The sequence below is a fragment of the Platalea leucorodia genome, assembly GCF_965183815.1.
Source record: "Platalea leucorodia genome assembly, chromosome: 11".
NCBI lineage: Eukaryota > Metazoa > Chordata > Aves > Pelecaniformes > Threskiornithidae > Platalea > Platalea leucorodia.
The window spans coordinates 19,473,716-19,497,325 of record NC_138833.1 but is presented as its reverse complement, the minus strand read 5'-3'; the positions used below and the strand labels follow the sequence as shown (position 1 = coordinate 19,497,325).

The window sequence follows — 23,610 nt, the reverse complement described above, 5'->3', positions numbered from 1 at the left end:
ATACTCAGCCTGCAGGACTGTCAGCGCAGACGACTTTACCTTTTCTTTCATATTTGGAGAGGGATCTGGGAGGGAGGCAGCTATGGATTCAGCTCACATGTCTTCAGATTGATGGGAAGAGGAAAAAAAATACCTGTCTTTAATTAGTCTGGATGATGTGTGCTCAGGGAAGGAAGCGCTCAGAAAAGGCACAGAGGCATTAAACAAAAGTAACCGGATAATGTCAAATACAACAATCTCTGCTGATGAAGGCCACTTTGAGCTGGCAAAATTCATTTGCATGGCAAATAATCACATTCATCTCCAGCTGCAAATTATACAGCCTTTCCTTCCTGACGAAGCTGGGATATTTCTGCAACTTGTTTCAATCCCTTCAGCAGCAGTCAGCCGGATTCCTGCCTCTAGACCCTCGACATCCTGGTGATATTCATTACTGCCTTATCCCACGGGGGCTGCCTGCTGTCAGCTGCAGATGGTTTATGCTTCCCAGCTCCGCACCTGGCACTGACAACATGAAAAAGTAACTATGGGGTATTGAGACTGGGAGGTAACAAGGAGGGCTGGGGAAAGAGGGAGAGGGAGTTGTAGCTTCTTTCCCATGGGAGCCAGATGGGACAGGGTGCACGTCTGTGTCATGCACCAGTCTCATCTGGGCTGTGTCTGCTGCTGGTGCTGGTCATTTCTCCTCATCACATGAGATGCTGTGAGCAGGTGAGTGCTCGCTCTCGTAGACAGTGGAGGAAAGAAGAGTAAATAAACAGCTTGCTATGACTGCCAGCATGGCTAGGGCTTCGTGTGTGTGATGTTTTGTTGCAGACATTGCTAATGGGCAATGTTTGTCATCATTGCTAGTTTCACTTGGAGCTAGAAGCTGTGAATCTAAACTGCTGTAAACACACAGCAGAGAGAACAGCATATGGGCTCTACAGGGCATCGTCCTTTTGCTCCACAGCTGTGCAGCATCTAACACAAGGGAGCGCTGGCCAGTAATAAAGGCTCTTGGAGGCTAGTGCAATACAATAAAAAATACAATAATAGTCATGACGAAAAGTCACGCAAGCAGATGAGATCCCATGTGACATCCCTACGACTCAATAGCAACAAACACAGGCTAAACAGGACAAGCTGGGCTTCTCTGGATAACCATATTGCCTGTTTAGATTTTGAGCAAATGCCTGTTACTGCTTACCAAAAGCAAGTGGTTGGAAAGACAATATCCAGTACAATCGTGTTCTGTTACTTCTGTGGACCAAGCGGGAGAGCAGCAGTGCTACCATCACGGGATATATTTGCAAAAGTGCCTTTGTAATTAAGGAGATAATGTCCCATTTCCAGAAGTGACTTCAATACTTGGGAGCTAAAAGCCTGGTCGAAAGCCAGTGGGACTTAGAGTCATGTTTATGCCCTAGTAAAAACAGTCACAGAGGAGTAGATACACCTTGTACTTTTAAGTCACTTTGAGGTTTTGAAAATCACACTCCATAGCAGATAACAGAAAATGACCTTCCACTTGACTAACAAATATTCTGTAACTCGAGCCCTAGCAAAGTTCATTTCTCTTCACTAATGGGCAGTATGGGGTTTAAATCCTCTTGCATTGAGAATTTACATGTCCCCGTACCCATTCAAGCACAACATGAAGGCAATCAGCTCTCTGCTGTGTGGAAACGAGTTAGTGCCTCAGTCCTCTGCAGAGCTAAGGTGAGATGGAGCACACTGGTTAATACTTTAAAGATATGTTAAGGTTTGGATGTTTGGATTTGTCTATTTGACCTCTGGATTTATTCACATTCATTATCATAGTAATACTTGCGAACAGCAGGATCTAAAAAAAAATCAGAATAAAATAAGCAAGGATAACAGTGAAAGAGGCTTTAATGAATGGTTAACTCTGGGATGAGGAAAGGGATGAAGTAGCTAGATAGACTAGATTGTACATTTTTCAACCTATATTATTCCTTCTGCTCCTATACTATTTCTTACATAATTCAAATTAAGATCTCTTCGTTTCTTCTTCTAGCCCTGCCTGTGCTGGGTAAAATCACCTGCCCCATCCTCTCCCTGACTTGAGGTCCTGCCTGCCCCCCACAGAACAGTAGCAAGAACGGGGCACTCCTTTCCAACACTACCCTTGCAGGAGTAAGTGGTAAATACTCTGCCCTCATTATCCAAGGTGCACAATCTACTTAAAATTAGAGCTGGCTGGGAACCAGAATTTCAGCACTGTGGAAAATGCTGAAATTATAAATGAAACCTTAATATTCTCAATCGGAATGAAAAGATAACGGCCACAAATGTCCTCCCAAAGTAGCATTCCGAAAATTGTTGGTTTGGGTGCATCCAAGATTTGCATTTTTCTATTACTTAATGTTTCATTTCTGAAAGGCTAAAAGGTATAATTTTAACATGGTAAACAACTTTGTTTCTGCTTTCTCATTACAAATAATTTTCTTTCAGCTTTTATAATACATTAAACCCTTACCTACCACATGTATAATTTAAAAGATAATTCTGGAATGTGCTATTTTATATCTGTCTAATGGAAAAACTGCAGATGACCAAGCTGAAATTAATCATTTTGATTTTCTCACTTAGATGGCTTTTTTTTTACCTTTCCTTGCAAAAGCAATTGCATTTTGCCAGTGGAAAACAGGAAAGAATTATAAGTTCCCTTTGTTCCCATGAAGTGATTTTTTTTTATGTTCTAGCCTTATCATTGATGGATTCTTCACAGAAAAAAGAAAATCATGCCGCTGTAATCTCTTATTTCTTAAAACAAAATGCAATCCTTGATCAAACAATTTGCTCTTTGATCTTATCCCTTATGGAAGGTAGGAAAAGCCGACAGGAGTTTGCGTCTGCTTTGCCATCTTATTAGAAGAGCATCATACATTTTTGTGAAAAACATTAACAAGATCATGAGAAAATATACAAAGTAAACCTCATTGGAGAAACGTTCAAGCAGCAGCTCAGTTCTTTCCCACTTCTCCCTTCCCCCTCCCCAAATCCATTTCTTATGGAGAATTACACCTAAACTGACAGTGTTTTAATTAGAAGCGCATAGCTGGGATTCTAAAGCCATAGTTGCTTCGGGAGGATTTCCCAGATTTGCTGTTAAAATCAATTCTAATAAAGGCTCACTTAGTCAACTGACATATTTGTCACTGAATGAATTTATGCAAAACTGTTGAAAGAAAAGCTCTTATATGCTTGTTCTACTGATTGTGGGTCAAATCCACTTTTGGTCTTCTACCCACACAGATCCTCTGATCTCCGACACTACTCTGCTAATTTGATGCTGACTCTAGATAATTTCATGGGTTTATCTGAAGGTCGACTTGGTAGTGGATTAGTTGCAAACATTTTGCTCCAGTTTTGCTCTTATTTTAAACAAATTTTCCACATTAAACTCTGTCAATGTAAATGAGCTTTGCTTTTTCTGTGTGTCACAGACCATCTGGCATGATTGGTCTCACCGTTTTATCTCCAACCCTGACATGAACCCCGGATTTGCTTGAAAAGTCTGTGAATAGTCATAGATAGAGGAACAAACTTAGTGTGGGGCTGTGGAGCTGGGAACAGCTTTGGGTGCATCCATCACACACATGCTGTAAAGCTCTTATCCTCTTACGCTCTGCTATGCCATGGATAGTTTTGAATGAGCTACCAATTGTTTGTGATGAAATTGAGCAATTATAATGCATGTTTCTCTGTCCATGCTGTATTATTAATTTTCTTGCCATTATTAGTTTGCATTTACTTATTATGGAATCCTACCTCCTGGTACAAAAATCTGGAGTCCCGACTGCAGTGCTGGGCTTTAATATGGAGTGTCAAGAGAGCCCTTACAAACACAGAAGTAAGAATGTTTTCTATTGGCATTCTCATTTACCTCTCCCAGTGGTACAAATTCCTTCTTCCGCTACCCTCACAACTTATCTACAGACGTAACAGCCGCGTATTTTGATTCCCTGTGGGTAACATTAACCAGTGAGACAGGGTGAGAAAGCTGAGGGTGCACAGGTACTGGGATTCCCATGCTGTCTCACTCTTGCTTTTCTAATTTTTGTTTTCAAAAAAAAAGAATGAAAAAAATTGAGAGCTTCTTAACTTTTGTACATGGGCTGGAGGTCTGTTCTTTCTCATGTTTTCAGGCAAACCATGCCAGCTCATCCGACCCCCAAAGCCAACACGCCGGAAGGAGGCAATATGGATTGCAGAATCCCAGCAGAAGTCCTTTTACAAAGGGGCCTTGGGGTCACTTGCTGTGTAAATATTGCAACAACTGAACATATTGTCTGCAAATATGCAGAATCTCCCAGATTCAATGGGAAGATGTATATCTGTGAGGCTTTAATTATAAGTCATAGTTTATTTACTGTTTCTTTCTGCTTAAGCTACTGGCCTTGGACACCAGTATGTGGTCCCCCTCCTACCATTTGATCTCTTCTTTTGCAGAATATGTTGGCACTTTTTTCTTCAATTTCCCTTTAATGGGCAAAACTTCTTTCTAAAATGAGTTTTCCTGCTTAGTCAGAAATGCATCATGCCACTTGCGGTTCTCCAGTCATTGGAGCTTGGATTGCTGCAGTGCTAAGTATAAGCATGACTACATGGAACAGCTACGTGCTGTTTTCAAGACATTCACTTAGCATTTTGACAGGCAAGAGGTACCTAACAGCCTAACCAGAGGACTAACATCCAGAAGCTCTTTTTTTTTGTTCCTTGGGAAGCCCTGCCACTTTATGGGATCCAGGGTAGCTTACTTCACCTCCCTAATTCAGTTCCCAGCTGTGGGAGAAGAGGATGAATCACATTTATGAAGTTCACCTGGGTGGGTGGCCTGAAGCATTGGTCACCAGGTGGAATTTACCTCTCAGCTGCTGCTTTGCTCACTTCCCCTTCCTGAGACACTCAATCCCAGCAGGCAGAGGCAGCATCAAATGGGCTCAGCTATGCAGAGGGTAATTTATGGACTCAGTAGCAGTCTGCAGGTTGTGCCCTCCTGTGGTCCTCAGTGGCCACAAAATGCAGCCTGCTGACGTGCAATCAACACAACTCACCTGCTCAACTAACGAGACATGATGTTGGAAGCTCTAGATGTCACGCAAGCATGGACTGACAGGAGCAACGAGCTCCCCTCAACTTCAGCAGGACCCATGTACCACCCATAGTATAAAAACACTCGTACAGAGCAGAACTGCAGAACTGAGGCATATCCTTCACTTGAGGGAGCCACCATCCCTGAGCAGTCAGAACTGGCTGCTGAGATGAGATGCTTATCCCTAAAGCGCAGGATAACAACATTGTAAAGAAAGGGCTGGGATAGAGGGATGAGATAGAACCCTAAAAAAAAAATGAGAGTGTGGTTGAAAGGCAGAACAGCTAAATCCAAAGAAATACACTGCCATCTTCTTCAGTACAGGCACATTGTTTCTCTCCGTGTTGCAAACCAGGGTAGTTTAGACTAGACTAGACTAGACTAGACTATTTTCAGTTGGAAGGGACCTACAATGATCATCTAGTCCAACTGCCCGACCAGTTCAGGGCTGAGCAAGTTAAAGCATGTAATGGATGGGTGTTTAGATAGAGGTTTGCTGAGAAACACATGGTTACTTCAGGCTGCTCGGCAGCTCTGGTGAAAGGCAAAGTCATCCTTCTTCTGCAGTTTTGCTGGCTTTTGCTACAAGGAAAAAAAATGGCTCTTGTCATGCCTTTGAGCAAAAAATTTTGTTGTAAAAAAGGCTCTTCACGTAGTTTTCTCACTTTGGTGACATTTGTTCGCTTTGCTGAGAAAAACTCACAAGGTGACAAGCATAAAATTTTGTCAGAAGCACTTGCTGGAGCACTCCAGGAGATTCATTACTCAGGAACTTCCTCAGCCTCAGGTGGCCCCAAATTTAACAGCACTCATCCTTCTTTTTAAACAATGGCCTATTGTGCTAATGTCCTTTGCTGTGTTGCTAGATTTCATATGCTCTCCCCTCAGTCTCTTCTTCAAAGTCTGCTGGATGAAAAAGCTTTTTTTGGCCCAAACATTTAATATATTTTGGATTGTATGCTACCAGTTCTTCATTTTTCCAAGATCCTCTTTAGCCATCTACATATGCTCACAATTTAGAGCTCCATTTCAGAGACTTTGGGGTAATGTTACAATAACCTAGTTCAGACTTCTTCCAGGGTGCCTTGCCTTGGTTCTTTTTGCTCTGGTTTTTTTTGTCTGTCTTTTGTCAGATTTCCCAATGTGAAGAGAAAAAGGTCTCTTCTGGGAGGAGAGTATTTTCTGCACTGGAAGATTTTAACTCTGAACAATATTCCCAAATATTCCCTTCCCTTTCTCTCTCATTTCTAATTTAAAATGTGATCCCTCACCAAGAGTGTAAAAGTTACATTTTCTCTATTTTCACTTCTGAGCCTTTCTTTTTTCTACAAGGGCATACTGTATCCCTTGTAGAAGTGGTGAGAAATGAGTCTGATCTCCCCAGCCACTGATTTTTAGAAGAGCTTTATGTGCACAGGAGTGACTGTCTTTTAACATTAAAACTCCCAAACTGCGAAGGGAAAACATGTTCAGTGTTTCTGCTGCCCCTATTTCACCTGCTAAGATCCATTTGGTGATTTTTTTTAATTTTTGAAGGCTTTGGAAGCACTGCTGAGATGTAAAGCTGCCCCCTCCCTCTGCCACTCTGCAGCCTGAGATCTTGCTTCTTTTTGAGCGCTTCAACAAACGAGAGAGAAGAGAAAATCCCTCCTACGGGAGAGCATCCCATGTGCTTGACTTCTGCAGCTGGGCCCTTGTGGACCCCTCTTCACATCTCGCACCTATCCACAGTGTATAGGTACTTATTTTTACTGCTTTTCCCTTTCACCATATGAGGACTCATCTCCCCTCTTCCCTTCTACTCCTCTGTTCACACGTTTGCCTCCTATTACTTCTCATGCGATTGTGTTGGGAGAATTCATTAGTGTATATAACATGCTTTGAAGTTGTCCAAATAACGGTGATGTAACACTTTTGCACTTCTATAGGCTCTTTTATCTGAAGATCAAAGTAGTAAGTTATGATTACCATGATTGGATTATTGCTGCTTAGCCTTTGGATCTAAGGGTAAGCAGCAGCTCTTCTGGGTAGACATTAATCAGAATTCCTGGATGATTTTATTAAATAGATGGAATGCCATAAATAGGCTACTGCTTAAAGAAAGGGGTGCATACACGAGTTGTATGCCCTTTCCTACAATTTGACGATATGAATCAGGTGGCCCCTAGCTGTCACTTGGCTCCTGTGATCCAAGTGAAAATGGAAGGGAAACCAAGACTTCAGAGGTGAGTCCATGCTCTGCATCCTCCAACTCCAGACCCCGTCTAAGCACAGCAAGGCTTTTGCCCTATTTCTTAGCATGACCCACATTTTGCTTTTCTCGATTACACAGCTTCATCAAGCCTTTCACAAGGAACAACCTAGCATGTCTGTCATATTTCAATAAATTTGTCTTTGCCTGCTCACTGTTTTGGGGTGTTACAATGGACATTGCTCGCTGGATGTATGCATTCCTGAACTTCTTGTGAAAAGGGGGTATGGTGCTTCCCCAGTTACCAGGACAAGCAGTTGGATGAAATCTGGGACAAAAGCAGAACAGGTACAATAAATCCCAAACTCTAGTGGAATAAGAGAACTGCTCTGAGCCTCCCAATGGAAGGCCATGAGGCTTTGGCCAGCTGTGGTGGTTAAACCAGCAAAGAGCAGCTGTGAACGCTCTGTGTGTTGTGAGCTGGAACAATTTGAATTGAGGAGTTCAATGACTGTGTATCCAGACAGTGTGCACATGATATCTTACTGCTGATAAAAGTGATGTACAGCATATGGAAAAGTTATCTAAGCAGGGCTTCCCTGTGAAAAAATGCTCAGGGTTTCCCATCTTAGCTACAAATATTTTTCTGGAGTGCCAGCATTAAAGCAGTGTGTGACTGGTGGCCTTGCAGAGGACACCACTTCAGGGAGGTTGAGGTCATTCGGCTTCTCACAACCCTTATTCTTCAACAAAAACACTTGGCAATCGACCTAGCTATTAGGAAGACACAACCATGCGCAGTCCTGACTGCCGCTCGGAGGATGTCAGACCCCAGCTGAGCCGACTGCTTGGGGATAACAGGTTATCAAGAGGGAAGAAAATGAAAAGAGAAAGTGTGTTTCTCTTACTGATTGAAAATTGGCAGGTCAGAGCACAGCGTAATAGGGAGTCCCTGGAGCCTCAGAGGGTCTCCTGCCAGAGTCACAGAGAAGGCTATAAATCTCAGAGGCACCCCTATAAATCTTAGCGCCATTCACGATCCTGAGCCAGTGCACAGCACTAGAAACACAAGCAGCACATGCCATTTCCACATCACAGATGTCCTAATAAAACTTCCCAAAAGATTAAAAAAACTAGGCAATGCACTTTTCGCCCTGCTATTTTTAACTTTGTTTTCAATCAAAAATATGAGAAACATTTATTTAGTCCTGAAGAAAGAGATCGCAAATATATTTTTAGCTTAATAAATCTGCTTTTGGGTCAAGTGTTTGACTTCTTATTTAAACACAGCTGGCAGAATGATTAGTAAATCTGTCACTCAATGGGGGAACTTTCAGCAAATTTCTTGCTGTCCCCCAGCAACCTCAATGGTAAAGGCCTGAAGTCAGAGCTGTGGAAGAGCGACTAGATATGCCTGATGGGGAAACCATCCCGAGGAAGTGCCCTACAGATCAGTGGAGGAAACATTCATTACCTCTGCAGCAGTTAGTTAGAAATTTTCAGATGGCAGAGCGTGAAAATCCAAAAGATTCATTTTTCCTTTACAGACGAAATTGCATTTTCCAACAATATTCTCTCAGTTAGTTATTTCTTTCCTCTGAGTCCTCTCTATCCTTCAGCATTCTTCCAAATGAAAAAGAGGATAGCAAGGATGACTATTTTAAAAGAATTTCCATTTTCCCCTGGCTGCCACATTTTGGTTGCCATGGAAGTGCTCAAGCTCCAAAGGGAACTGTTTAGTTAGATATTGTGCAATTTGTCAAGCTGCTCCTCTGGTGAGTCACTTTCCCTGGTTAAGTGCGTTTCAGAAATAAGTGTGGTCATCAGTTCCTAGTGATTTGCAAGTACTGTTGTTACCCTGTGACCTGAATTTCCTCTCCCTGGACATAATTAACTCTGCCAGGTAGAGATAATTACAAAATCATTTGGTACACTTTTGAAAGGAAAGAAGACTTTTCCAGAAGTTCAAATCCTAATTTTTTACTTTTGCTCTTAAAGACCAACCTCAGCTCATCAGTTTAAGCAAACTGCCCAAAATAAATGGTCCTGAGCTTTGTCCCCACGGACAAGCCTCCAAGCCTCCCGGATTCACCCCACATTGGAGCAGGAGTAGCAGGGATGCTGAACCAACCTTGCTCCCAGGCTGGTTTGGCTGCCTTGTCCCCCAGGGCAGCCCCAGCATGAGCTGCAGGTTGTATGTGCTTCCCAAGGAAACGATAAACCGCTGCTTCTTTCATTGCAAAAGTATGCCCTTTCCCTCAAGATTGCACAGTGAATCCAACTGACGGTCAGCAACCTGGTCTGTAGGAGCAAGCCTGTGTCTCCCATGTCCCCGGAGAGGCTTTAGCAAGCCCTGCCAGTGAGCTCCACTCCATCACCCCCAGACCTTCTTGTGCAAACAGTGCAAGGAAAAAAACAAAACCACAAATCTTTCCTTGTTGCGTGTGAGACTCCTGCCTTGGGAGAGCTTGCACAGCTCTCCAGCGGCTCTCCAGGACAAGTTAAGTCCTGTTTAAGGTTGTAATGGGTACCACAAGGATGGCACCAGAACCGTGCATCAGGCCAAAAAGACAGGCAGATGTTTGGAGTGTCAGAGAAGATGCTCACTGAAATCAAGAAGAGTCACCAAATTAACACCAAGGCTCAGCCTTCATTTCAGGAAGGAATTTAAATCCTTTTAATTGGTAAATGCAGCTGGTTCTAATTTCCCTAATTCTAAATTTTTAGCAAAACAAGTAAGTACCCTGCAAATCTAAGTTAACAAAAGACAGAACAGAAATAATTCCCTTGAAACAACGCAAATCAAACCTCTCACTAAAAAAAGAAAATTTTTGTCCTAAACAATTTCTGATTTAGATCTTCTCTAAAACCAGATAAAACCTTCAGTACTAGGAACATCTTGATGAAACTTAAAAGTGCTGCTATTTTTCAAAATCTCTAGAGGCTAGTTTAGGAAAAAAAAAACCTTAACAACTTGTGGAGCAATTTTGCTGTTATTTCCACCAGCTCTATGACTGAAGTCTCCTGTGATTTTTTCAATTGATCTGAAAAGAAATGTAAATAAACAGGAAAAATAGCAGAAGAAAATGTTCAGCATTAATTACAGGTGCATAATAAATACTGTACTTGCCTTTCAACAGACAAACTGCTATGATTGAGTGCAACAGAAAGCCTGCAAAGGAGTGCAGTGAAATACAAGCCCAGCTACACACTATATAGATCAGCCAGAATGCACTGTTTCCATGTCTCTAAAAACAAATAACGATGTCCACAAGATGCCTATAAATAATAGATTGTATCTATTGACTGGATAGCAGCCAGCATTTATATCTCTCCTTCCCACCTCAGAGTGCATTTATTCATCATCTCTGCCAGCCAACCTCCCTAAGCAGCATGTTCCTCCCCCAGCCAGGGGTTCACTGCTTGGCACGTACCACTGCACCCTGCGCTGGCTCCAGGTCTGGACTCTGCAGGCAAGTTAAGACCCATTTAACTCTTTATCTCAAGCCAGCTGAAGGGCGAATTGCATCTTGCGCCATGTCTCCTTGCATGCAGTGAACACCCATAGTCTTTAGGGCACACTGGTATGGCCCAGCCGCCTTCCAGCTGTGCTCCCTTATGGCACCTTGCACAGACCAGCCGGCACAGAAACTCTTCCTGCTCATCCATCCCTGCTGGTGCTCTCAAAACATCCCCTCTCAAGTCTGGCTCTCTCCCAGACCCAGGCTGTGATGAAAGCTTCATTCATCGTTTCGCTTCCAGCACAGGCTGACCAGGGCATCTTCAGCTCTGTTCTCAATCATGCAGATTATAATAAGCAATTTCAAGCTGTGTCGTCCAGGTATTGTGACATGATATCCTATCATGCCATGATATGACTGTATATTTCCCTTCTACTTATGGTATGTTTTGATCTGAATTCAAAATACAGGTGTTTTGTTTCCACAGTATAAAGACAGCACCCATGAATCTGGGTTTATTTTTGAAGATGTCTGTTCAATTTTCTGCTGGCAGGGCACACAGGATGGCTGCATTTACTGGGTGATACTGTGTGGTATTTATCCTGCTGTCAAACTCCAGTGGGGACAAGACTCCTAGGGTCACTCAGCTGAGAGAAACTGTATATATTCTGTCTCATGGTATCTTCACAGGAAGAATAAATGCCTTTCTGGAAGATATATTTTAGCCAAATGTATCTAATTTTAGGCAAACATAAGTTTTCTGAGTCACAGGAAGAGTTAACTGGACTAAATTTAATAGTCTCCAATATACAGGAAGTCTCTTTTGGGCTCAAACCATATGAAGCAACACATTTTGAGGTAACAAAAAATAGAAGATCAAGGTAGGAAGCTCAGAATGGAAGTATATATTTTGCTCCCTGCTTTGTTATCCTTTCCACAACAATCGAATAATTTATTTTGTAGAAAATGATGGAGCAGATGAAAAATACGTTTTGTTGCAGAGGAGGCTGGGAAGCCCAGATGTCCCCTTGGTCTCATTCTCAAAGGCCTCAGGTCCATCCTGAGCGAGGAATGGCAGCAACATGCTGGATGTTAGCGAGGTCCCACTCTTCACAGCTGCTACACACTGGGGTTATTTTAAGCTCTGAAGACAATTTATCAAATTACATTTCTGAAAAATGGTACAACGTGAGTCATATTTACTTCACATTTCTCTTGCTGCAGGCTCTCGCTATTGGCTGCAGGATATTTATTACCTCTGATGCCTGCTCTGACAATCTCCTTTCTGGGTCTGTATTTCACATTTAATGAGTGCTTTTGCAATTTCATGACTGTTTTCTGAAGTTAAAGTAGCACTTCGCAAAGCCTAATGGTTTATGGCCCGTTTCAGACTTCACTGATTTCTGCCCATTACTATGTACATGAAACTACTCACAACTCCAGAATGTTGCTTCTCCCCCATTCTGCTGTTTATCAGCCAGGACTTCGAAAGTACAAGCTTTAAGGGCAACAACGGACCATCTCACCTCAACCAGAACAAATTAGTCCATGTGGTAGTGACTGAACCACATCCAGTGGGGCCACTGGTCAGCGATGGTGCAGAAGGGGGACGACACACTCCAGTGGGAAATGTCTAAAGAGCTCACAGCCTCCTTTAGTTGAAGTTATGTACCTAGAATTGAGTCATTCCATTTATGGCTTAGGAGGCATGGATTCCTTGCTCATGCTCATGTTGCAGCATCCAAAGGCACAACACAGACTGCCACCAGCTACAGCCGGGACTCTCCATGACTGGTTACTGCCTGGCCTTTGTCACACTCATCCAGTCCATGCCTAGACATGAAGGCTTCAGAGCTTCAAGGACACCAGTTGACCTCATGCCCAGCAGCCTCACTCCTTGGGAGAAGAGGCTATGAGCACATAACCCACAGCTATGCTTTGTCTTGGCCATCCACAGGTCATCAAATTCACAGTGTATCTTTAAAGTCCTTGGTTGGTTGTGACCAGCATACTTAAAAGCCTGATTAAGGTTTTTGCTGGCAAGACGGTCCGTAAAAAGGACACCACTTTCCTTCAAAAGCAATTTTTTTGTCTCTGTGGGGGACTAAACTTCCCTGGGGACTGGTCTGAGACTAAGGAACGCACATTTACGAGGGCAAGGAGCTGCTGCAAACCTCACCACCCGCTGTGCTGAGTGATGTCTCTGCAGTTTTGATCTTACTATTTTTCATGATAAATACATAGCAGCATATGCACTTAAAACAAACAAGCTCTGAAAAAAAAAAAAACCTCCAGACAAATTTCCTCTACTCCTTCCCAAAACAAAACTGAAATAAACAAGCCAAAACCTCTACAAAAACAAAATACACCCCTGCACTTGCTCCTTTCTGCTGGGGAGAGAATGACAGAACAGATGTATAACAGAAGCTATTTATGTTGGTTAATACATTACTGGGGAGATGCTGCGAGATTGTAGTGGTAAGTTTAGAAGCAACCGCATAGGAAATATATTGGAATAGAGCAGATCTCCACCTGCCCACAATGTCGTTCTACCAAGCATTCATTTCTAAGTGATGTGTCACAGAAATCCTGAACTAGGTTCGTGTGAAAAATACATGTGAAATACGGAGCGCACTCAGAGCCTTTCTATACAACAACATCCTACGGAAATTCTCACTCTTCTGCTTCCTCCTTGCTTTCACATTTCACAGAAATGTCTCCCTCCACTTGCAACCATCACAAGGAGCTGTACTCAGAGTACTGGGAGTTATAATAATTCCTATATTTCATTTTTTAAATTTTCTCTTCTTGCAAATATTTGTAGTCAGAAAGCACTCTTGTGCTCCACGGGAAAATATTGGTTTCATTGAAATTGTAATTTTCATTATCAGGATGATCAAATTAACAACATTAAAATAATAATGACAGAATCATTCTCATTTCCCATTTCAAAGCAAAATAAAACACTTTGAAATGGTGATTCAAAGCATGTTTAGCTAGAGCAAATCTTGTGATTTGGATCAAAGCACCGATCTTCCCCCCAACACTTTTTATTGAAGATGTTTCAAAATTTGATATTCCGCAAAGTCTCAGCTTTTCACCTCTCCACACTCCTCCTTGGAACACAAACTGGCTATCGAAATGTCCCCAAAGGAAGACATTCTCTTTCCCAAATAAGAATAATGATGACAAGAACAACAATGAGAATGAAAATGGCAATAACCTGATCCTAACGCATGGGGCTGTGTTACAAGACAGTGATAAAGTTGAAATTCCCTCTGCTGGGAAGACTTTCTGAATGCTCCAGCTGGACTCCTACTAATCAATGATCAGATGATAAAACATATTCATAAAAGCTGTCACTATCAAAGTGCTATGCAAGCTCTTATTTCCCTGCTATCCCAAGCTTATTAATATTTGGACAAATTGCCATCCAACAGCCAACAAGCTCGTGCTGTGGGAGCTGTGCTGAGCTGCGCAGTGTTATCTCCACTTGCTGATGGAGTTGTGCCTCCTTCTTGTCCCCCGAGCTTTGATGCATCCCAGCATATGAGAGATTAAGTTCTGCCTACTGTGTTCACCCACAAGACACATATCTCTGCTGAAATTTTCCTTGAAGAGAAGGGAGACAAAGCCCAAAAAAGGAAGGATGGGGAAAAAAGAAAAAGGCCATCTGCTTTTATCAGATCGTCACTTCAGATGTCACCATGGGATGTAAATGCAGAAAATGCATATACTGACTGTAAATTCATTCTCGTGGCTGGCAGTATCTCTGGTTTGAGTCAAACCTGGCCAAAAATGTTCTTAGCCTAAACTGGGACAAGCAACTTTCCTGGTCCAATGAGCTTGCATGTAAAACCCAGGTGTGTAGAGAGCGGTGTAGAGACACGCTGTGCCTCTTGGAGCTGCGGAGAGGGTGAACGACAGTAGTGTCCTGCAGTGTCTGGCAGCTGTGGTGCTTGACCTGTCCACAGGCTCTCCAACTAACCAACCAACCAACCAACCAACCAACCAACCTCCAGAGCAAAACTCTTGGGAATGATGGGTGCGTATAATCCACATCCCAAGCCACAGCTCATTAACCCTTTTTCAGCCTCACAAACCCTAAGTACCTCTGCCCTGAACACAAAACACTGGAGGTGTCAAAAACCTCATCCCTGGCTCACCTCGGGTCCTGCCTCACGTGAATATACACATACCACAAGAAAGGTCCCTCAGGTATTACAGACATTATTTACTGGACATACAATTTGTGCAAATAAATAAGAAAGTCTATCAGAGTCATGCTTGGCACCTATTTACTTCCTATGCTTTTAATTCTTTTTCTTTTCTTTTTGAATGCCTTTGTATGAACAACGCGTTGAGAAGATATGTGTATCATGGGCTCCTGCAGTAGGCAAAATCTCTGTCATAAGACTTGTGGGAATACAGGTCTCAAAAAATGAAGGAGGTATTCCCAGACATTATTTAAAAGTAAGTCTCTGCTTGTGTCTCTATCACAGACTTATATCTTCTGCATTTCATGCAGTTTTTCAGCCACCTTATATTGTGCTAGCTTTTCCAAGAAAAAATATCTAAAAGTAATCACAAGAGTCACTAATTTATACAGAGAATAAAAGTCTCGACCAAAAGCCCCTTTAGGAACTCTTTGGACTTTGGGTCCTACTGAACTTTCAGGCAGCAGAACTATTGACTGAAACGGAAACCAGAAGGAAAACTCAGTACTTCTCAGACCTTTCTAAAGGCCAATAATACTTAAAGCCACTCAGTGTGCTCCATAATCTTTGGCACAGACCGTATAACCTTTCACTGGGCACCTACTGTGTTATTTCTCCCTACTTTACTGGAATTTTATAGCTTCCCTATAATGCTAGAATACTTTTTTTCCTAATGGCAACAAAATAAATGACTGACAAAAATTGATTGCAAATGTGTGGCTTTAGAAAATCTTGTTTGCATTTCTGTAAATTCCCTCAAAAGAACTCCCCAGCATAAATTTAGAATGGTATTTTTATGGTCCCAAGTTTGAGGTCCCAAGTTCATGGGTGTGAGAGCTGTGAACCCTTGGATCCTTTCTGAATCTGTAACTGATTCAGAAAACTACACTATGGTTCAAGAAGGAAGGTCAAAGAAGAACCTGTTCAGCTCCAAAGCATGCAGAAATATTAAATCACATGAACTGGAAGAAGGTTCATTGGGGAAGGCAACCCACCTTGGAGAAATATCACATCCTTGCTGCATGAAAGCTCCCAGGGAGAACCAGAGACTGTTGAATATCCCAAACTCATTTGTCTGGTCATTGGCTGGCTGGTCTCGTCCTTCTTCAAATTCCTCAGTGTGCCACTCATAAGGGCTGAAGCGACTCACCAGGAAGAGGACAACACTTACTCCAATGTAGGCAAAAACAATGCACATCCATATCTCGTAAGCCAAAGGATCCAGGAAGGAAAAAACTCCTGGTTTGGACTTCTGAGGTTTTTTTATCATGATAGAGATACCTAAACTCATGAACGGTTTGGAAAAGTCTATAACTTCTTCTCGAACCAGAGTGATGGTTAATGGTGCCACAGCCACATCCGCCCTCTGAAAAGGAGAGACAGAAGAGAGATTTGTATTCTGGGGATAAAATACACCTACTAACTACAGCTTATGTTCCTTTGATCGCTGTTTACCCCCGCTATCTCAGAAGAAATCAGACAAAACCAATTGCAAGAGAAATGTTAAAAAGAAGCAGACCATAATATTGGTGGATTATTTCAATTTTATCAGTACTGATTACCAGTTCTGTTTTGAAATCACAGCATTTTCTTTTTGCAGCCACCTAGCTCTTCTTGTCTGATTTATCCACTGAAGTCACAGTCTGATGCAGATGATTTTCGCTAAAAGAGCTTTATCATCCAGACATCAAAAGAGGCAAGGAAAGGCCAATCGCCTGAAAAAGGATGCCAGGATGTTTACTTCCATCAGAAACTGTTTTTTGATTGCATAACTGATGCGGGAGAAGAGGAAAAATGTTCCAGTGACACTGATGTGCACTCTCCACTTATTTTACAATCCGTCTTGAAAATGGAAAGGGAAATGCATTGAAATGGCTGTCAGCGTATACCGTGGAGCTACCAGCAGGAGACAGATCATCCCTTACTCCAACAGTGACACAGAGGCTTGAGCACTGATGCTCCCTGCACTAATTTCTCCTTTCGCTACAAGGGAAAATTAGACCCTCTGACTTAAAGCACCACAGAATGCGAACTACCAGAGTGAACCAGGTTTAGAAGAGTAGGGTGCAGGTGTATATCTGAGATGATGGAAATGAGTGGCTGGACAGAAAATGGTCTAGTCCTACTGTTCACCAATCATACGCGAAGTGTTTGAAATCTTATCCTTCTTTCATCCTGCCATTATCATGCAAATATAAAGTAGAGTAAAATCTGGAGATCCTACCCACGGGAAAGTTTGACCTTTCAATACTTGTTCTTCCGAAAATGGAAAGAAAAAGGATATTGGAACTGTTGAAAGGAAACATTTTGACATTTCCATAGGCACAAAATGTGCTGTTCCTCCCTAAATTAAAATGTTTTACTTGGGCTGATTATTTGCATTATCAGAGCTGCAGTCCTCAAGACAGCTCAGGTTGACAGAAGCAAGGGCTCCTTTTTACTCTGGGGCTTGAATGTGTTCTCAAGTCTCAAGAACTAAAGACAATGGAGGAGGTTGGAAACTCACCCCATAAACGAGTTCCCCCACCATGCCGTTCCACGTTTTGGTGTCGGGGTCCCGGGCTCCATACTTCCCATCTCTGACAATCTCCAGCCTGTAGTGGTAGCCAACATGCTTCGCGATCTCAGCAGCGAGCTCCACGCAGTAGCCTTCATACCTCTCATTGCCTTCAAATTGGTTGGCATTCTTCTTGAGCATCACATATGGGTCTTCCTGGCACAGAGAAGACCAATATTGAGCCACGCTCCACATTCTAGAGAAGCACATCACGGGCTCACACTAGAGCCCAATGTGCAGCTTCTGGTCCCCTTGCAAAGCTCTAGCTTTGTGTTCCTGCACCAAAGGGCACAGTCAACACACAACAGGCTTATTTTAGAAGGTATGAAGTGTGATTTTTATTGTGGCATTTTCTATTTATTCATGCAGAATCTGTGTGCAGCTTCTGCAGTGGTGGACCTGAGGGGAATGGAGTAGCTGGGGGAATTTAGGCAACAAACCTTTCAGTGCAGTTCTGCAAGGGATATTTAGTGCATCTGAGCTGTGAATTTTTAAAGGCATGTCTGCCTATGTGGGCACAGGCAGAATCAAATCTGCTGGACAGGAGAGTGCCTTAAGATGCTTAACTCAGTTTGGGTATTGTGTCTTCTCTGCAGACTCACAGTAAGCATTCAACAAACAAGTTAGTAAAATTTCGTGTTTCTGCAGGGTAAGCGTGTACAATGACACAATACATGATACCATACATTATGGGGTACCTATTATTCCTTCATGATTATAGTGGAGATTTGTTTTTAAAGCTATGATTCAGCCTCTCTGCACAATACAGCTTATCCTTCCCAAAATTACAGCCCCCGTTCTGTGGGCTAAATACAAAGCACAGGCATAGTGTTCCTAATTTACCTATGCTGATGCCTCTACTATCTTGTCATAATCTTTTGTATTTTCTACACTTAAGCATGAGAGCTCTTTAATACCTATTTAATTAGCCACAGCAATTTTCAGATACCTTTATGGACCCAGCAGGAAACAGTAAGTGCTGTTATTATTATTATTATTATTGTTATTGTTATTGCTATTATAAAAATGATATAGTACAAAGGAGGGCGCATGAGGGGGAACAGGGAGTCTGCACATCAGGGAGATGGGAGAGAGGAAGAACTGGGATAGAAGTCACAGCACTTACTAGGATAGTTGTGACTATGTAAGTCCTGTTCTGGAGGCTTGTAGACTCATTGCCACTTTGAGTATCTATGGCTGCTGGAACCAACTTCTCATCTTCATTCCAATAACCAATCTGCCAAATACAAAACCAGGATATCTCATTGATACCTCTTTGTAATATTAACCAGGATATGGTAACAGGGTCATCCAATCAGGGTCAACTTGCTCTGTATGTTCATACCCAACCCGAGATCTCCTCTTCTGATTCTTGATGTCTTTTGCCAGGGATACCAGGAACTCCCCCATCCCACCATGCCTCCAGCCTGAAAATAATGTGCATGATACGCTACGGTAGCAGAGTGCTTGTATGCCCATAAAAACAATTGGCACACAGCACTGGGGGGATTATTACAATTCCCTGCCCCATCCTTACTCTAAGAGGTCACACTTCCTCTGTGTGACTTCTGAATATTTTTCTAATGGTGAGCATGCCTGCTGCATGCCCAGATGCTACAGGGTGATAAAATGCTATCCTGAAGCTGAAAGCCTGCATGAACATAGGAGTGACTCTTAGGACATCTTGAGACAACAGGACAAAAAATCAAGTGAGGAAAAAAACCCAACCGTGGCCAATGTTAAAAAGTTTGGGGTCATGAATAAACTGAACAGTTGTAATGGGCAGAATTCTCATGTTAAGCTGTGCTTATTAATAATCAGGGATTTGGGCTGATCTATCAGTGCTTGCAGGTAAAGCAGAGTGCCACTGAATATCACTAGGAAGATCATTGTTGAGGTTATCCACTTTGAGGGCTTGATTTTATAAGAGGTTTTCCATCACCTCATGTAAGTATGCAGTTGTCTGAGCTCTGCTCACGCGAAAGGAATTTCTTATCACAGTAAATGGGAAAGGGTATTAACTCAGGGCACGACCAGGAGCCTGCTGATGGCAGACTAGAGATCATAACAGCTCAGGAGAAAAAATCTACACAGGCTTCTCATCTCTCTTCATTGCGCAAACAAAAAGAAAGGAGAGTGAGGAAAGAGCTTCCAAAGGTCTGCCCTAGGGCAACATAAATGGAGACATGTATGTTTGTTTTGCACCTCTAACCTGGTGGATCTAAGATACAATACGCATCGTGGCAGTGATGTATGTGTCTTCCAAACAAATATCATTTCTGTCAGTAAATACACAGCAAAATCAAGACATTTAGCCATTCTGTTTCTTCTACACTAGACTCTGTCCAGATTGCCAACTTCTTGAAGTTCAGACCCCCGAACTGGACATAATACTACATTTGTCCTCTAATGAATACCAAGTAGAGGAGGAAAACCACTTTGTATGTCTTCAAAATGACACTTCTTTTATTTCTCGATGACAAATTTGCCTTTTTTCACTTGACTGTGATGGGCTGTGATCTCACATTGGCTGCTCTCAGGTATAAGTATGAATTGGGGGAAGGGGCTGTAAATGTGGAACTTTCACTATTTGCAGGTTTTCTTAGTTTCAAACAAGTATTTTATTTTTCAGGGGATTGAGGGGGTGCAGAGGCATTCCAGTGAGTGCCCTATTCCAAAATATTTAGTAGCTCTCCTTTATCGACAGAATAACTGAGTTATACTTTGTTCTTCAAATAGGTAGTATCTAAAGTGGGACATAAGCACATGGAGTCAGATTTTCAAAAGATTCGTGTTTCAAGGGCTTGGCACCCCTGAACAAGGCCAGATTTTTCAAAGTGCCTGGGATATAGAAAGGGATCAAGACTCCAGAACAGCACAAATGTCTGTGTAGCTATCAGGACATGGTTAGTGTTAAAGCTCTTGTCACTCCAAGGAGAGTAGAATTAGGTCAACGTAAAGGGTTCACCTACACTGGTTAGGGCAGACAGCTTCTGCCTGGCTCTGCCTTGGCGCGTCCTTGGAAAAGAAAAGTGGGAGAGCAAAAACAGGCAGTCGTGTAGCTGGGCCTGAGCCAATGTGCCCTGCCAATAGCAAGACTGAGTGGGCCAAGATTTTACTATCCTGGAAATCCCTGCCCCGCAGCTGAGATGCCCTTGTTGCTCTTGATAACACCTTCCATATGTTGTATTTTTTTAGTAATATACCATGAGTTCTCCCTAGTGCTTTGCTTTGCTCATGCAGAGAGCTGGGAATGCACTCATGGCAACTCCACATGCAAGCTCTCATGAACAGAAACATCTATTGAGACCTAACCACACCGTAACTCGAACACCAGGCTGGTGCCTGACACAGGATCTCAGATTGCTCTGTACTTTACCTTTCTGATCCCATCATGTTTCATCTCAATCACATGGAGGGTGTAGTTGGTCCTCCGTCCCTTCTCATTAAACTGAACGTTGCCAGACAATCCTTCAAAACGAACCTTAAAGACATAAATATCAATGAGGAGAGCAAATTGGTCAGCATCTCATGCAGTGGTGATTCAGCAGCAGTAAGAGGCGAGGGGAAGAAGGATGGAGAGTGCAGTCATGTCTCTCAGATCCACGCAGGGGAGACAGGATATCTATCAGACCCTGGGCTTGCACTTAGGTTCACTCTCTACAAAGTGCCTGGCCATGTGCACAGCCATTCTCTTAAACTTACCCTTTCTTTTACAAACTCTTCTTTTTAAAATTTAGTGGTATATCACTGAGCTCAATAATGCATGAGAGCTAGATCGTATGTGTGAGCCCATCACCTCTTGGGATGTGACAGTGAGCTAAATCAGCTCTGAACTCCTTGGGTTTTGTGGTTTTTTGTATTTTCTAAATCTGATCTGGAGTCAGGATTTAGTAAAGAATTTGTCAGTTCAAATCAGGAACTGTATTTGGAGGAAATATGAAACCATGGCTCTCAGCTGCTGGCTTTTGGTAGAGAGGAGTCTATCAGTTAACAAACGAATTTAATTGCCTCTGCACCAGCCTAATAAAACCTGACGATTTAGTATTGTAAATGAGATTTGCATAGGAAATTTTGAATCATAAATCTCTGCTGATAACACTGCCGAGCTGAAGAGCATTACTCAGGTATCACATCCCACTTCCTGAACTTCTCCTCTCAGCGTGGCCATTTGACTTAGAATCATAGAATCATTAAGATTGGAAAGGACCTCTGAGATCATCAAGTCCAACTGTTAACCTACCTGCCTGGTCCACCTCTAAACCATGTCCCTAAGCACCACATCCACATGTTTTTTGAATACTTGTTGCAAAAGTGCCCAGCCTGGCGTGGAAAAGGGCTTCCAACTGGAGTCACATATGATGTGTGGGAATTGGGCAGCGCGGACCAGGAACATGGGAAAATGAGTGCAAGTTTGGGTCTCTATAGAGGCCATGCAGAGAAGTACTCACACCACCAGATTGGAAATTTTGTTTTCAGCCTTTCCACTTGCTTTAGAAAAGTCTTGTCCCTGCAACTGAAGTCTTAAAAAATGGGAAACAGGTATTCAGCTGCCTTTTTAAGTACTCTGAGATCCTCAGAATAAAGACCCATGGTGAAGAAATGAGGATATATCATTACGGAGGAAATCTGTTGCTAATCTGCTTAAACTGTGTTTGTTTTCCAGCTATTATCGCAAAGGTTTGTCATGAAAACAAACATCTGCTAGTATTTTCTGAAGCTCCTTCAAGTCGAGAGGTATTCCTGGTGACATTTGGAGAAACATGCTTTTCCTTTCTCACAAGACACAACACACCCATAAAAGATAGATGCACTAGAAAAGCACCATTGTCTTAAGCACTCCTGTGCCTGCTTTTTTCATGGCCCCTTTGGTTTTCTTTTCAGGTCCTGATCAACTCTGAAGCTCAGGTCACAGGTGCTCATTCTTGTAGCTTTATATGAACTAAAAGACAGGTGTACAGCACCAGTTTCTTCTATCTGAATTCATGAAATCTTAATTCTGTGGTATCCGTGTAACACTGAAACAGCAAAAGGGATCTCTTCCATGGGTGTTGGAGGCTACAGCCAACTTTTCCATCACTTACCATCTTCTGAGACCCCCTGAATCACTACAAAATATAGTGAGGACTGATTTCAACAGTGCTAAGCACCAGTAAACTCAGCTGGAGACATGAAGCATTTAAGCGCATTTGTGTATAAGACATAGGCATGTGGTTCTTTGCTGGAAAAGCTGGAGGAGAAGGATGCTATTGTGGCCTGCTGGTTTACAGGGTTAGTCAGCAGTTAGAAACTAGCTAACTGCTTACTAGATGTGGTAACCACATAATGTTAACAAAAACATCTGTCAAAGATTATCATAATCTTTTCAAAGTACAACTGAAACCTCAGTATATTGGTTTAAAGCAATATTTTGTGAGCTTTTTCCTGGGAAAAAAAGTAATTCTCTCTAATAAAAGTATACATTTTGCTGAAATGTGTTAGATTTCTGTTTTTGAGAAATTGCAGAATGTTTCAAATTGCTTTTCAGCTTTACTCCTGCCATCCATGACTCCTTCCTACACTAAACAGAAATAAGGCAATTTGGGAGCTTATTCCAGACATTTGAGTAGAAATAAGTAGAGAAACTTTTTGCTTTTAAACAGCTTATAAAATTTTAGGCATTAGCAAATGGGAGGTGAAGAGAAAGCACACTGTGAATAGCTGTAAGAATTGCCCTAATTGTGAGTCTTTACAGAAAGGATAACTCAAACCTTCAATCAAATCATAAGTTCTTCTATTTCCCTCTGCCTCTTTCTTGCCACAATAGTAAATGCTGGATGATTATTAAAGTCATAGTTAAAATTTCCCTAGGAGACTTCTTCCACTGCATGTTTCAAGCCTTTTATTTTGACCATCACAACTGAACTGGTCAAACCTTTTGAAAATTATAATTTTTCAATGGTAAAGAAATAACTTTTGCAAATAGCTCTTCGTGTTTTTTGCCCAAAATTATTACAGTTGAAAAATTAAGAGTTTTGCAATTGTTTTGATGAAGAGATTAGGAAATTTCAGAGATCTTCCAACACACACACAAAACTGTATTT

General features: G+C 42.1%; 1 protein-coding gene across 4 annotated transcripts in view; it reads right to left on the bottom strand.

The window, feature by feature from the left end:
- The window catches only part of GRIA1 (glutamate ionotropic receptor AMPA type subunit 1), a gene marked incomplete at both ends in the record, with an annotated part of 127,130 nt that overhangs the window by 19,431 nt on the left and 84,089 nt on the right, over positions 1–23,610 (bottom strand). For all 4 annotated transcript variants that reach the window (XM_082323758.1, XM_082323757.1, XM_082323759.1 and 1 more), the window contains 4 exons: positions 15,966–16,336; positions 17,477–17,683; positions 18,654–18,764; positions 20,907–21,011. In XM_082323758.1, coding sequence (XP_082179884.1) covers positions 15,966–16,336; positions 17,477–17,683; positions 18,654–18,764; positions 20,907–21,011 — 794 coding nt within the window. The remainder of the gene's footprint in view (positions 1–15,965; positions 16,337–17,476; positions 17,684–18,653; positions 18,765–20,906; positions 21,012–23,610) is intronic.